Genomic DNA, 16,739 nt, shown 5'->3' with positions numbered 1-16,739 from the left:
AAAATTAATGAAACCACAGTATGCAAGCGGAATGTGTGCGCACGTGGAAGCATTTGCCGGATGCCTCATATGGACACAACAGTGATCGGCCGAAGCCGATCACAAAAAAAACATTGTAAATTGAATCGAAATATAGTAAATCAAGAGAACACTGTAGTTTTGATTTAGGTTTTTATGTCCATACCTTTGACATAATAAATAAGTGAAATTAAAATGGTCACCCACATCCCCCAGAAATCATTGTTGATCTGGGTTTTTTTTTGTATTCTCTGCAAATAGAAGTTGTATAATTGGTATTATTTTGCAATAATGTAACACGATAAAGAAATAAATGCGTGAACAATTGCCGGATGACATACATGAATGGGAGAATATATCGGCTCATTTCATAGAGTCAGAATATTCGGATAGGATTAAATGAGATTTTGAATACGCTCGTAAGTATATTGAAAATCGTAACATTAAAGGTACAGTTTTTATTACATGTTATAAGGAATTCGAGATTCCTTTGGCTATAACTCCCTTTATTATATATTGTACTATTGAGTATGAGGAAAACACCCAACATACACGTTAAATAAAATGTAAAAGGGTTCAGTCAGGAACAGAAAATTAATTTTATAGCGGTGATTAGTATGAAATCGCTTTTGTATTTAAAATGACAATACATAAGTAATTTAACAATGATTTTTCTAAAAGTAAACACAGGTTTATGGTTATAATACTCTCTAATTGTACTTAGAATACATAAGTCTTCAAGTATGTATCTACAATGATACCAATCCAATCAGTATGTATTATACATATAATAAAATCCTGATGTTAAGTGACCATCTAAATATGGGGACATAACTCAATGGGTAAGAATGACTACTGTAATGGCAAAGTTTTACATGTTTACATGAACAAAGACATAAAAAAAATATTGAACACATGTATATTCTGATAAAATGTAAACTTCATTCTAATGTTTGATTTATACCTCTATTAAGTCCAACACATGAGAATTTTTTTATTGCCTTAATGTCAACTTTTATAACAATCATTGTTTGAACAAAATACTACAATGTGAATATATATGAATGAAAGAATGTTTTAAAAGTATTATGGATTGATTTGTCATAAATGATTTTCATATGAAAAAATATGCAATTTTCATGTGAATTTCGCATAATTTTGACACAATGGGGGTCGAACTTTATACAGCTGTGTATTTAAAGATAAAAAACTTTCAAAACCTTGTTGATTAAAATCAATCAGCCAGAAAAGATGTACACATACCGTGTATGAGAGCATCCTTGGGTAGATTTTATTCAAGTTTGTTCAAATCAAAAATTCCTCCTCTATGGACGGATCTAGATTCTCTGTGAAATAAGAATGTTTTGTAGCATTGTGATGTATTACGTACACAGCTAGCACTTTAACTGTCCAAACTTTTTTCAAATCCACCATAATTGTTTTATCCAAAACTTTTTGAGGGCATTTTGATTCTCCAGACAGCATGCTCTGTAACACTTTTAGGACTAAATCATGCATTTCTAAATGGTGTCTCGTGTTGCTAGTTGTCCGAGAATATAATTTGTTGGTCGTGAACCAGTTCACTAAGCATTACCTAAGCATTAAAGAATTCATTCGTTGTAAGTACATGTATAATACATGAAATGAAGGATTGTAGATTTTTGCGTGTCAAACTCACTCTCATTATATCACGAGTTCGTCATCTTGAACCGCATACCATATTTGTACGCTGTATTATGACATTGCAAATTTTGCAATTTGTGATTTTTTCCAAATTGTTTTGCGATTGAAATATTTCTGTTGTTTTAAAACTTCCATTGCCATCACAATTTTTTTTTTGCATCATTACAAAGTACATCTTATACTGTCGTAGCTGACCAATCTTAAAAAATGCTCATTGATTTTCCCATTGCAATTTAAAGGTTACAATTTATTTAGGCTAACTAATGAAATTACGTAGTTGTTAGAATATATGAACAGGTACTTGTTGACAATTGGCATCAGGCATGTTTAGTTCTTATCTGGGCTGCTGTATATATGCTTTATCGCAAAAACAAATGGGGTTTGCATGAAGGCTTTTTGTGGGGTGTATTTTTCCAAACTAAAATCCCATGGAACTTTAAAATTCCAATATAAAAAAAACCCTCAAAATATTTCATTTTTCCCAAAAATTAATTTAGAGTAAAAAACAATCCACTGTTTGATACATACTAAACTTTGGTCGATAGTACATGTATGTTTGCATTGTATGTCCATTCGGAAAAGGTCCATACCACTGTTATGCATAAATAATAGGAACGGGGGAACTAAGAACGCGGGTTGGCTAATAAAGGAAATTGTAATTTGAGTTTATTATGCATAGGAGAAATATAGCTCCTGGTTTGGTTCAGGAAATGTATCATTTTTTTCAATGATGCATTTCTCTTTATTTTGCATGTTGGGAGTTTTAATTTTGTAATACAACTTTTGAAAACAAATAAAACATTTAAACTGTTTAAATGTTGCCGTTGATGCCCTGTCAAACAAGTTATGGCAGCTTTGAATGTTAACTTTGTTTCGGCATTATGCAGAAGTTTACAATACTGGAAAACGATGCTTTCGTGAGCACCATACCGCATTTTACCCAATTATGGCCATAAAATCACCTTTTCAACTTGTATACTCAAAAAAAAAATACATATGATAATTTTGAGAAAAAAAACCCACACTTTTCAACTCATATACTTAAAGAATGATGCTAATTTCAAATAAAAACACAAGACAAAAAGTGATAACTTTGCACTTACGAATTCCTGAAAATTAAATACACAAAACCATGCGCACACAGCCATTAAAAATTTTCACATCTGGCCGATCACTGGCATCAGAAAAGCGTTACTGTGTACGTTATTTAAGAATATACGGTACAAGAATAGGTAGTTTTTTTTAAAATGGGTTTAGAGAAATTTGAAATGCATATTCAATCGATTGCATACAGTGAATATATAATACGTGTCCATAAAATGAAAACAAAAAGCTATGAACTAATTGTATATATCAAAAGAAATATGTTCATACATGCAAAATACATGTAGCCTGAAGGGAAAACGAAATGTCTGACTGTACACAAGATGTCGTTCCAGATAAAATATCCGATGGCGTGTTTGGTTAGACTTGCATATAGAAACATGTGCAAGAGCACATAGAATTATTACCTGAATAGAAAAAATGAGTTGAATAACTTTATAACAGTTGATAACTGTCTAGACTTTAGGAGTGAAAAGCCATTTGTTTTCACAAAGATTATTATATTCCCCTGTAATGATGTACATGTATGTTACTTTTAAAATCATTATCGCAAAAAGTAAAAGGCTTCAGGCCACGACCACCTCATTGTAAAAGCAAGCACACCATTCACAAAGCTTGAAGATGTATTTTTTAAACAGAACCGTGGAAAAAATAAAGCGTTCTGTTTAAAAAGCAAACTGAACCGATCCGTGCAACTAGTATAGTAGTTATTCTCTTTTGAGAAGTTGACAGGCATAGCCTACATCCACTTCTCTTCGCAAGCCCTCATGTTTTGATTCTGGAAAACGTGTAAATGTCGGAACCAAAGACGGTTTACACTTCGAGCCATGTTTTGACTCCAGTTTCACTGAATTTACATAACAGACCTATTATTTCTACATTTTAAACATAAATGCATCCATATATCACAAAAAAATCACCACTAACCCGCTGTCAAATCATTTTCGCAACTTCTACATCCCGGGTTTAAATTTTGTGTATCACATTGTTTATCTAGGTCAGCGCAGATTAAATGTTTATGTTTCGGATAAAATTGGAAACCTATTTAAGACAATAATGTCAAAAACGTAACTGAATCAACTTAATCTTACAACATACAAACAAATATTGAGTCAAATAATTACAAAGTGGTATATCTTCCCTTTTTAACCATCTTCAATGGTGACAAAATTTGGTCTACATCTATTATTAACAATAAAACGAACATTGATTAATATAGCATACAAGAAAGATTAAAATAAAGAGTTTTCATTGTTTTATGTGACAAAGTTACGTATTTTATCGTATGCATTTTGTTAACTTGTCTTAAATTGCAAAACCGTTCTATATGGCTCTGTAAATTTTAAGAAAAATACCTTTAATCTAAAGTGTACAATCTGAACACTATTTTCCGTTTTTTCCGACTCTAAAATTTCTACTTTTTAAACCACCTATAGCGAGTGATCTCATAATTTAAACCCGGAATGTAGAGGTTGAGAAAATGATTTGAAAGCGGGTTAGTGGTGATTTGTTTGTGATATATGGATGCATTTATGTTTAAAATATAGAAATAATAGGTCTGTTACGAAAATTCAGTGAAACTGGAGTCGAAACATGGCTCGAAGTGTAAACCGTCTTTGGTTCTGACATTTACACGTTTTCCAGAATCAAACTATGAGGGCTTGCGAAGAGAAGTGGATGTAGGCTATGCCTGTCCACTTCTCAAAAGAGAATAGTATAGTAGTATGTTGTTGTGTTCTGTACATATCCTGAATGACCATAAACTGACTTATTTTAGATTTCTCATACCGGCTGCATGATGTTACCGTCACTGTGGGGCTGACAGAATCTGATGTCAACAATCCTTGTGGTTTCTTTGCTGGTCCCGGTACTGCGTCACAGCTGGTCGTCATCGATTGTCCGACATCAACACAGGGGAGATTCGTAAAGATCTCCAAGACAACAGAGACCCTCACTCTTTGTGAAGTTGACGTGTTTGGCGTCCCCATCTAATCATCAAATAATTTGGTGTCATAGATAAACAGTTACCGTAAAAAAATACATGCATTTGTTTAAGCATCCCGGATAATTTATTATGTATCTTTTTTTTATAGTTCAGATTGACAAGGCTTACTTATGCCTTCAGTCAGTTCAAGCAGACATGTATCTTTTAACAACATATACCATTGCATACAATGTAACAGAACACTGAAATCTTATACCACTGCTTTGGAATCAGACACCGTAACATATAATCTCCTGATTGCCATTCATCATATTATAACATAGCATACAGCATGATTTAACTCTCTTTTAAAGGGACTTGGACACGATTTGACTTAAAATTTTCAAATTTTATTTTTCCATTTTTACTGTTTATACTGATAAATATAGAAGTTTATAATGCTGTGTCAAAATTTGAAAGTCAAATATCAAGCTATAAGCAAGGTACAGAGATAATAACTTTGTTTTGTAAACAAAGCTCGAATATAGTCATTTTTTACATATGTGTTGTATTGGTGTAAGTTTCAATCAAATGTATCTTTCTTTTGTTGATAATAGTATTTATGAAGATATTGAATTAGCTTAAATTGTTTCTTACATGTCATTTTGTCTACGAAATGGTAATTCTCTACATTACAACTTTGTAAACAACTATATGACTCGAGCCTTGTTAACATAACAATCAATTCTTACGTCTGTATCTCGCTTGTAACTTGACTTTAACATTCAATATTTTGGTTAATCATTTAAAATGCACCAGTAAACCATTTCAAACATAAAAATTAAAAATAAAATTTCTGATCTCAAATCTTGTCCAAGTCCCTTTAAATGATTATTTTTTTTAAAAGTTTTATTATTACAGATCAAAGGTACACTTAAGCTTCTTATCAGTTTAGTTCAAATGTTCTGAACTCTTCTGTACACTGCGAGTTTTTAGTCAGATTTCATTGCATACCATTGTATCATTAAGCCTTTTATTCCAAATATTCATAGCATAATTATAAAAGACATGCATGAAATGATTATTTACATGTATTTGTTAGAGTTTGTCCCAAGATATTTCAGCAGCACATTTGGGAGATTTTTTTTTTCATAAAAATACACATACATGTGAAATAAGTGCAATTGAAATAATTGAAAGGGATAATTTCCAAGATAATTTTATTGACACATTATCATCTTTCATTTGGAAAAATACATAGGAGCGAAAACAGATTCCTTTAGATGTTTAATGAGGAATGTTAACATTTTTTCTCCATTCGGAATACATCGCGTAATTTTTCAACGTAATCATCAGGGCTCGCTGCAATTCAAAATCCCCGTAGACATCACATTTTTGGCATTGTATTGGAACCTGATAAGCTAACAGGTGCGTTTTGACAGTGAAATCTTAGAACCCTGAGGTATTTATAAATATCAAAAAATTAAGCAAAATGTGAATTCAGGATATCTTTGGACAGAGTGTAGTTATGTTGCGTGATGACTATTTCTTATTATCTCATTTATACCACGTACACTGTATATATTGACTGTGAATCTATCATGTACCTTTATATGTATCAACATTTACAAAATTCATTCGAATCAATTCCTGTTTGTTTTTGTTATGTGTTAGCAATGTTGTGTCAATAAAAACAACTGCGGTTTTTTTCGTTTTCTTTCAAATAGGACAGTGGAGACGACATGGTTATCATTTACCCAGAAAAGGGATTCTTATATAACTTTTGGATCGTGTCTTTAGATTAAAATTCTAAAATGACGCGTTGAAGCGGATGACAAAACAAATCCTGTTGAACAAATCTTCAGCCAAATGTATATCATTTCCAATGATACAGAATCGATAATACAAATACGTGTAAATTTTCATTGAAAATTTGTCATATATTCTGTTAATCAAAGGAAAACGGGAGACAACTCTAACTCAGTGTATTTGATACGAAAAATCCCAAGAGTTCCAAATGTCAGCATGATGAGTAAATTCGAAGCAGGTAAGCGTTGGTAAAAAAGTGTTTAATTCTTTATTAATATGAATTAAAGTTGAAGATGAACGGCCTCAAAATGGTTTGTTATGAAAAATTTAATTGCTATTTTCAATCCAGCTTCATTAACTTTCTCCAAAATCGTTTCGGAGCGATTCTGCTATTTTTGCTACATAACCGGTATATCGCAGGCATTTTAATTGTGTGAAGGCCTGTCCCGAGACACAGATTATTCTAACTAAGCAGAGCTTAGTGAAATACATAGCATTATTCTAGGCTGAAAGCTCGATGTATCTATTTCGTAGCCTTTTCTGGCTTAATGGCTGCTGTAAATGGCTGTTACATTCGGCATGGTTATCAGCCTATCAATGGAGTTAACCTTTTATAATTTTGGTTCCATCATTAATTCTGGGTGATGCACTTGTATACCCAGTAGTTTGAAGTAGGGGAAAACCGTCAATGTAAGTATAATTCATGAACAATATCGAATCTACAGTGGTAGATAACAGTTAAAAGTGTTTTGCGGACTGGAATATTTATATCTGGCAAAAACGTGAAGAACGAAACATTACGAGTCTTAAAGCTGTGGGGACCAGTGAGCGATATTCAGAACTTGTTTTGCATTATGGCATTTAACAAGAGGCCCATGGGCCACATTGCTCACCTGAGAAACAATAGGTATGATAAAATCAGCTTAATGGAGTCATAATACAAACTATCTGGACAATGTACAATAATACATCATACATACTTTGTATCTACACTACCTGAGGATGCTTTCACACAAGTTTCAGCTTTCCTGGCTTATTAGTTTCTGAGAAGAAGATTTTTAAAGATTTACTCTATATACTCTTATGTAAAACTTCGATCCCCAATTGTGGCCCTACCCTACCCCCAGGGGGTCATGATTTTCACAACTTTGAATATACACTACCTGAGGATGCTTCTACACAACTGTCAGCTTTCCTGGCTGATAAGTTTCTGAGAAGAAGATTTTTAAAGATTTACTCTATATATTCCTATGTAAAACTTCGATCTCCCATTGGGCCCCAACCTACACCCGGGGGTCATGATTTTCACAACTCCGTATCTACACTACCTGAGGATGCTTCCACACAAGTTTCAGCTTTCCTACCTGAGGATGCTTCCACACAAGTTTCAGCTTTCCTGGCTGATTAGATTCTGAAAAGAAAGATTTTTAAAGATTTACTCAATATATTCGTATGTAAAACTACGACACCCCCCCCCCCATTGTGGTCCCACCCTACCCCCGGGGGTCATGATTTTCACAACTTTGAATTTACATTAACTGAGGATGCTTCCACGCAAGCTTCAGCTTTCCTGGTCATATAATTCATGAGAAGAAGATTTTTAAAGATTTACTCTGTAAGTAGTAATAGCGACCATACAGGGGGTAGAGAACAAAAGACCTATTGTTCTGAGAACAATAGAAATGGTAATTGGATACCCTGGGGGGACTGAATAATGACCGAAATGGGGTCACCCAGAAATGGTAATTGGATACCCTGGGGGGACTGAACAATGACCGAAATGGGGTCACCCCTAGAAATGGTAATTGGATACCCTGGGGGGGGGGGGGACTGAACAATGACCGAAATGGGGTCACTGTTCTAATGCATAAAAAAAATGAAAACAAAATTTACAATGAATGGACGAGTAAAAATTATCATGGTATCATGTCACATACGTACAAAGAGCAATCACTCTAGTATCTTTCCAGTACACCGATAAACAAAAAACGACACAGTTTCAAGATAAGTCCTCTACGACATGACACAGTGTGCGTCTGACCCCAGTTGACCTAGAATGATCTCATACAATAGAAAAAAGTGATGATAGGAACATTTTTTTTTATATATAATGGTATTTATGTCTATAGCAAACTCATAAATCTTACGGTACGCCTCTACAATGATGGTTGACACCCATGGAAAGCGTATTTTATATCAAATTGCTTTTTTGGATATAATACAAGAGTTCGAGTCGACCTTAGAATAATGAGTAATCTATCACACACAAAATACTATTTGTTTGGCTTCAGTAAATATGATTGCGTGGTGCAGACTTTTAGGCATCCTCTCCAATCCTGTTAACAATAAGATTCATTTTTACAACGAATCTGATTACACTTTGACTCAAAATAGATGTCATTTTATCACGAAAAAGATCGATGTGCTCTTTAAGAATTTGAACCAAAATATATACTTTAAAATTTACACCTGTAAAAAGATGTTTCGGTAAAGAAATTAAAAGTTACATTCATAAAGTATTTAAAGGCAAATATGGTACTAATACGAGGGTCATGTCTGACAAGTATAATATGTGGCTAAAGGTTTTTACTGTGACTAAATAATAAAGAAAAACTAGAGCCGAGCTCGTTGCAAAGCAACGAGTAGGTCTTCCGTCGCAATTTCGTGTCGCGAAAGGATTGTCCATCAGTCTGACTAAAACACCTCCTTCTCCTGACACTTGTCAGAGCCTGACAGACCCTGTATTGATAAAATCTTTAATCGACCATTTCTTCTTACCAATTAGAGCTTTAGAAAATTGATTGGAACTCTTCAAATGGAGACAAAAAAGATAAATTCATGCCTGTTTTCTATGTAACCTCTAAATTGAGTATTGCACCACTCATTAAACAGATAAAGGCATATCTTTGCTAAGTAGGTGTTTATTTAGATTGTATGCAAATGTGGAGGTCAAGTGGAGATAGTCTGTTATTGATACAGGTCTATCAGAACCTTGCGAGTGTAAGGAGAAGGGAAATGGTTTTTAATGATACTGGATTATCAATATGATAATAGTAAGTTCAAGAAATCGAAAACGAGACTCAATTTCAAAGTATTATTTTCATACCAGGCAAGTTCTTCGTTTAACTTACTTCAAGTTTAGGATAACTTTAAAAAGTACATCATTTATGTACATGTATATAATTAATTTAATTATAATAAAAGTGTGGATGTGGCGGTGGGGGAAATGACCCAAAAATCAATTTTCTAAGCGTTAACTTAAGGGAAATTTTGGTTGAGAGAAAGGGGGGGGGGGGCATTGCTCCCACTGGACCATCTAAAAGGTACTGTTAGCAAGCTCACAAATGATATCCCCACTAAGAAAGAAGTCATTACTCACGTATTTCTCTATTAGAGAATAGTGGATGGTTCTTTTTTTTAGCGAGTCCGACAAGGCAGGGTATATTTACAGGTCACAAGTATTCTTTATGTCAAACTCTAGCTTTTACTCATTTCCATTAATACAAGATATGACACATGTTTAATATGACTTTGAACTTTCGCAACTGACCCTGGGCCAAGTTCATGACACATCATCGGTCATCAGGAATCTTTACATGAAATAGAAACTCCCAATGTTTCTCCTTAAATGACTTAAGGACAAATCATTACACACCCTCAGGTCATAAGCAATCTTTGTGTGAAGTAAGAAATTCCAAAGTGGACCGGAAACAAATTTTGCACTTTTCCTGCCAGTAACCTTTACTTTGTCCAAATGACCTTGGGTTTAGCTCATGACTCTTCGTTAGGTAATGAGTAATATTTGTACGAAGTAAGAACACTTCCAATGTTTTTCCATCAGAAAGATATAGACCGGACACGACGTACGGACGGACAAGGTGTTTTTTATTTAACCCCACCCCTCAATTTTTTTTCGTGGGGTATAAAAATCCTTTTCGCCCGTTTTGTGCGGCACAAAAAAAGACCTATATTTTTCAATTATTTCTATCATATCACATATAAATATACATGTAAATGTATGATTTGTATGCATATTTGAGTTCTTCTCATCATTGTCGGAAAGGATAAGAAACCCTTGGGGTCCAATAATGTCTTTTCATGGGCATTTGTCAATTTGCATCACTAAATGATTTCCAAGCGGTAAGCTATCAAAGCTTTTAAGATGTTACATGTAGATTTTGAATTTCTATAGATTTAAATTTAAGGTTAGGAAAAACAACACTTTTTATACAGTAAAAAAAAATCTAAAATAGCTTTATGTACGCGTACACATAAATAAGAAGATGTAGCGAAAGCTATAAAGACTTTATTTCTTCTGTTCTAGACTTTTTCAGAGTTAACAAGCTACAAGTTAACAATCTCCCATTTTGACAAGCTAGATTAAAAATAAAATATTCAGCTGAGTTTTAGGTCACTTAATCTGCATTACAACCTCATACTACACAACTTCAATGATTTTTTTTTTTTTTTTATCAATTTGCATATAACAATAAGTAAAATCCCCAAGAACAAATATCTATCGCAATTAAATGCATACATTTTTGGAAGGCAGAAAAGTCGCTGTATTATAGTCTGCAAGTCAATTGAACTACTACAATTATTTCAAAGAAATAAGAAACTGTCGACACTTGCAGTACTCTGATGGATCGACCGACTTTATTGCTTAATGTAGTCGTATATCTGAGAACAAATTTTATTTAATCTTTGACTTAAAACTGTTAACTTATAAAACCAGAGACATAAATAACTTATTAAGTTATTTATGTCTCTGATAATATATATTTTATTCTGTTCATAACGATAGAAGTTTAGCGTGTTCAACGGGTTAATTTTTTAGCCACATTCTCAGATTACGATATCGCACCTTTAAGGTGAGGTTGATTGACATCGAATATTTAGACACTTATTGTTTAACAATTGACCGCTGCAGTGAAAGCATCCTTCTATTATTTATCAATTGCTGGTCTGCAGCCCGGGGGCAATATTCTGAGCTATGTGCGCTGACGCGACACGAGATTTTCGGTCGCACGTGGAGCGGATTGACTTAGCATAGACTGACCGAATAAACACACGGGTGGGAAAGTGACATACATTGAGGAGAAAAATGTACACATGTTAAGTAGTCGCCAAAAATAGCTCTTCGCCACATTTGGAAAAAAAAAAGCCCTTGCACTGTGATCAATAAACCGATAAAATCTAAACAGATCTTGTTTAAAAACTCATGTGAACATTCTAAAAATAATCACTGAATCCCTCAATTCTGGACAATTCTTTTATCGTGTCAGCCTCTACCGCCCATCGCAACTTCTCGGGCCTTTCCGGCAAGCTCGGAAAAACACTTCGAATGTATTACCTAGGCGTCCATGACAACCCCCCTTTTTATAAAACTTGATATAATTACAACACATTTTATGATCTGTTGAGATGTGAGCTATACTTCATTAAAGGTATCAATATACAATAAAATATAACACAGAAACGACATACAAGACTTCTTACCGATACTTATTTTAATGGGAAGCGACTCCATTTTGTATAAAATTCTAACATCCGGTGATGTTAATACATCGAGGTGTTTTTCCAAACTTGCCGGAAAGGCCAGAGAAGTTGCAATTGCCTCTACCGCATGTGTTAATTTGATATTTGATTTTTTTTTATCCTGCCTTGAACGCTTGGGGACTGTTTCATTTTCTAAATTCGGCTAAATAATGCTTCCAATTTTGGGTTCTCTCTCTCTCTCTCTCTCTCTCTCTCTCTCTCTCTCTCTCTCTCTCTCTCTCATTTTATGTGCAACCTTATGAAGATGTCAACTACTTTCTACGATATCTATAAAACCTCTCAGCAGTATTTAGCGGAAATATTCGTGGGTAAATAAAAAAATCTTAAATTGAAACACAAGTCAATCTTACATGTACCGGTCAAAATCTCGAAAAAACAAATAGTTGGAATCGTACTAAATATCAATAAACATGCACGTGTGATAAAGTACATGTAGAAGAACACGAAGCTACCGCGGATCACTTGTCCACTCGCGCGGGATCTCCTTGGCTACATGTATGTTCTGGGGGTGATCATCATTTTGAGGTTTAATCTTTGTGGTTTTTCGTTGTTTATCTATAACATTATTAGTACATGTATAGTTTTTAGAACATTTTAGAACTAGAACTGTCCTAATGGGACTAATACCCCCGCTAGGCTAATTTCAAATGGGACAAATAATTGAATTGAATAATAATTAAGGTTTGGAACACATACAAAAAAAAAATTCTAGAATTGTAAAAAAAAAAAAATAGTTAACAAAGAAAAATTAAAATCAAAATTGTCAGAATTTCACTGTAAATACATATCTATAACAGTAATACATTTACAAATGTATGTATTTGATGATATATTTTTTTAATTTAATTGATTTAAAGAAAAACCAACAAAATGACAATAACCCCTCCCTTTGCAGTGAATAGAAATACCGGTAGCCAAGCAATGCTCTTCTGTTGATAAAACTTTCAATATCTTTCTAATAAGAGTCTTGACAGATGCAATTAGTTGTTTCAAATTTTCCTCACTTTCTCCTATGGCACAATTGAACTCCATATCAGAAAATTGATCCCATAGGACTATGATTTTCTTTGATGAGCTTGTTAAATTTAATAAACTCCCAAAACATTACCATAATTACCATACTATGTAAAAATATGTAAAAAAGAAAATTTAATATTCCAAACAATTTTAAAATTGCCAAAACACTACAATCATATCAGTAATTTTGAATTTCATTTAAATTAATGCCCAATAGGGTCACTTCATCAAATTACTTGACAAATAAATTTAAACAACCTCTAAAAATAGTTTAACTTCTTTATTAATAATTACTAGTCTAGTATATTATTTATTTCCTTATAATGATAGACCTTTTGGTTTACATGAAACAGTTTTAAAATAGCCCCAAAACCATCACCCATTTTACAGATTATCAATTTCCCCTAAACACATGCTCCATCTGAGCCATGGCTCAGATAATGGCTCCCTTGGGACAAATGAATTCAGCCACACTTGTCTTTGATGTTCTCATTAGCTCCTTGACAAACAAAAACTTTGCATTGTCAGTTGATAGAATACTTATAAAAAATAATTTCTTTTTTATTAATTAAGACATAAAGACAAAAAACTCCATCTGGATGTATTTATATAAATATATTTTAGAGTGTTTTCTATTAATAATTAATTAATAAAATCTGTAAGGATTACCTCCCTTACTTTTCAACATTAGTGTACAATATATAGAATAAGGAAAATGAATACTGTCATAAAATCATTAAATCTTGTCTGATCTTAAAAAAAAATTGCAGGTGCACATCTTCAGATGGTGTTCAACATATGTACAAATTTTCAAACTGTTCCATGCAGTAATAAAAAATTCTATAGGGGGGACAAAGTTGCGTCTACAGACAGACGGACAGACGGACGGACAGACGGACAGGATGAAATCAATATACCCCCTAAACTTCGTTTGCGGGGGTATAACAAAATGACAATAATCCCTCCCTTTGCAGTGAATAGAAATACCAGTAGCCAAGCAATGCTCTTCTGTTGATAAAACTTTCAATATCTTTCCAATAAGAGTCTTGACAGATGCAATTAGTTGTTTCAAATTTTCCTCACTTTCTCCTATGGCACAATGGAACTCCATATCAGAAAATTGATCCCATAGGACTATGATTTTCTTTGATGAACTTGTTAAATTTAATAAACTCCCAAAACATTACCATAATTACCATACTATGTAAAAATATGTAAAAAAGAAAATTTAATATTACAAACAATTTTAAAATTGCCAAAACACTACAATCATATCAGTAATTTTGAATTTCATTAAAATTAACGCCCAATAGGGTCACTTCATCAATTTACTTGAAAAATAAATTTAAACAACCTCTAAAAATAGTTTAACTTCTTTATTAATAATTATATTATTTATTTCCTTATAATGATAGACCTTTTGGTTTACATGAAACAGTTTTAAAATAGCCCCAAAAACATCACCCACTTTACAGATTATCAATTTCCCCTAAACACATGCTCCATCTGAACCATGGCTCAGATAATGGCTCCCTTGGGACAAATGAATTCAGCCACACTTGTCTTTGATGTTCTTATTAGCTCCTAAGAATTTATCATTGACAAACAAAAACTTTGCATTGTCAGTTGAACACTTATAAAAAATAATTTCTTTTTTATTAATTAAGACATAAAGACAAAAAACTCCATCTGGATGTATTTATATAAATATATTTTAGAGTGTTTTCTATTAATTAATTAATAAAATCTGTAAGGATTACCTCCCTTACTTTTCAACATTAGTGTACAATATAGAGAATAAGGAAAATGAAAACTGTCATAAAATCATTAAATCTTGTCTGATCTTAAAAAAAATTGCAGGTGCACATCTTCAGATGGTGTTCAACATATGTACAAATTTTCAAACTGTTCCATGCAGTAATAAAAAATTCTATAGGGGGGACAAAGTTGCGTCTACAGACAGACGGACAGACGGACAGACGGACGGACAGACAGACGGACAGGGTGAAACCAATATACCCCCCTAAACTTCGTTTGCGGGGGAATAATTACAAATTCACTATTGATTTATGTCTGATGATGTTTCTGATCTGGAATAATATCGCTTTTATCAATTTTTAGAGGGGCTTCTCAATTCACATTCTAATGTTTAATTAAATAAATTGAAGGTGAACAAACTAACTGAAACAGTTCTGTATCTTGTTATTAGATAACCGCTGACCTCTAGGTAGTGCAGCCGCGACCGATTTCCTCGGCCGCGGATGAGGGATCGGATAACTTACGTAATGTTAAAACACACGTAGAGAGCTCAGAACCCAGGAAGATTTACAATGTTTGCAGTATGATGACTAAACTCTAACTAATATAAGTTTTTCCCCCTTTAATCCCACAGTTGATCTATCTGTCTGATACTGCTTCAGTTCGAGAATGGCATTGCTTTTATGATTAAACAGAACGATTTCTTATTGACACTCTTTCGTTTAATTCAAATTAAGAAGAGTAAGCTTTAATGTCATTGTGTACGATTCTTGTGTTTGCGGGTAAATAAAATCACATATGACACACGCGATTCGTGTGTATTAGATAACCGCTGACCGCTAGGTAGTCCAGCCGCGACCTTGGCGATCGATTGTCTCGGCCGCGGGCGAGATGGGTTATGTAAATACGCACACAACTAAGAATTTAGGTCGATTTGAAATGCTTGCAGTAAAATGACTCAAATTTACCGGTATTTCATGGAAGTTATTATTTTTTTTAATCTAGTTTATGTATCTCACTAGATAAGAAAAAGAACGTTTATATTTTCTCGTTTTTGATTTTCTTAACGGTTGTCCACTATAGGACCTAAACAGAGGTGATTCCAAAAAAAGGCTGTAAGAAAAACATGTACACGTATACTTTTTAGACACTTTTTCAAATGAATCAAAGCATCCCGTATATGCTGGTACACTTTCAGCTGTTAATTTATGTACGTTATGCGCACAAAGACGATTCGCTTACTTGCCAAATGAATACAGGTACATGTTATCAAGACAAGCTTTTTACACTTATTTTACGCATTACCGGTACAAAATAATATTGTAAAGACATTGATAACACAATAATGAACAACTTTTCTATCGACAGCTATAGCGAAATATTAGCCATTTTTGAGTTATAAAACGAAAACTTTTAAGGGCTCTAGACCCCTAATTTAAGGGGCCAGCCCTTTTTCAATGGTGTCAAGTAAAAGCCCTTGATATTTTGCACATATTTTGTTCTATATGTGTTTAGGGAAAATTTTAAACTAAAGAGCTACATAACAAAAACACAACCAAATATCGGCATTTTTTGAAACACAAATTCAAATTAATTTTTTGAAACTTTAAAGGAGGAAAATTGTAAAAACAAAACTCGGAGGACAACGTTCAAACTCTCTATTTTTAAGATTTGTGACTTTGTAACACATGCTGTGAGCGGTTTCAGAGCCTATGCGTGCACAAGAATGCCTATATTTTTCGGAAAAAGGGGAATAACTCGGTACCGGAAGTGTCGATTTCAACGATTTTCCGTAGATATTGAAAAATAGTAACTACCAATAAGCTCTGAAAATTTGAACTTTATAGGACAACACACAAACAAGATA

At 33.4% G+C, this 16,739-nt stretch overlaps 1 protein-coding gene across 1 annotated transcript in view; it reads left to right on the top strand.

Moving 5' to 3' along the window:
* Window positions 1-16,739, top strand: part of LOC128173527 (uncharacterized) — a 145,470-nt gene that overhangs the window by 8,996 nt on the left and 119,735 nt on the right. The window contains exon 6 of the mRNA XM_052839232.1: window positions 4,583-4,728. Coding sequence (XP_052695192.1) covers window positions 4,583-4,728 — 146 coding nt within the window. The remainder of the gene's footprint in view (window positions 1-4,582; window positions 4,729-16,739) is intronic.

The sequence above is a fragment of the Crassostrea angulata genome, chromosome 2, assembly GCF_025612915.1.
Source record: "Crassostrea angulata isolate pt1a10 chromosome 2, ASM2561291v2, whole genome shotgun sequence".
Taxonomy (NCBI): domain Eukaryota; kingdom Metazoa; phylum Mollusca; class Bivalvia; order Ostreida; family Ostreidae; genus Magallana; species Magallana angulata.
This window is presented reverse-complemented; position numbering and strand designations above follow the sequence as displayed.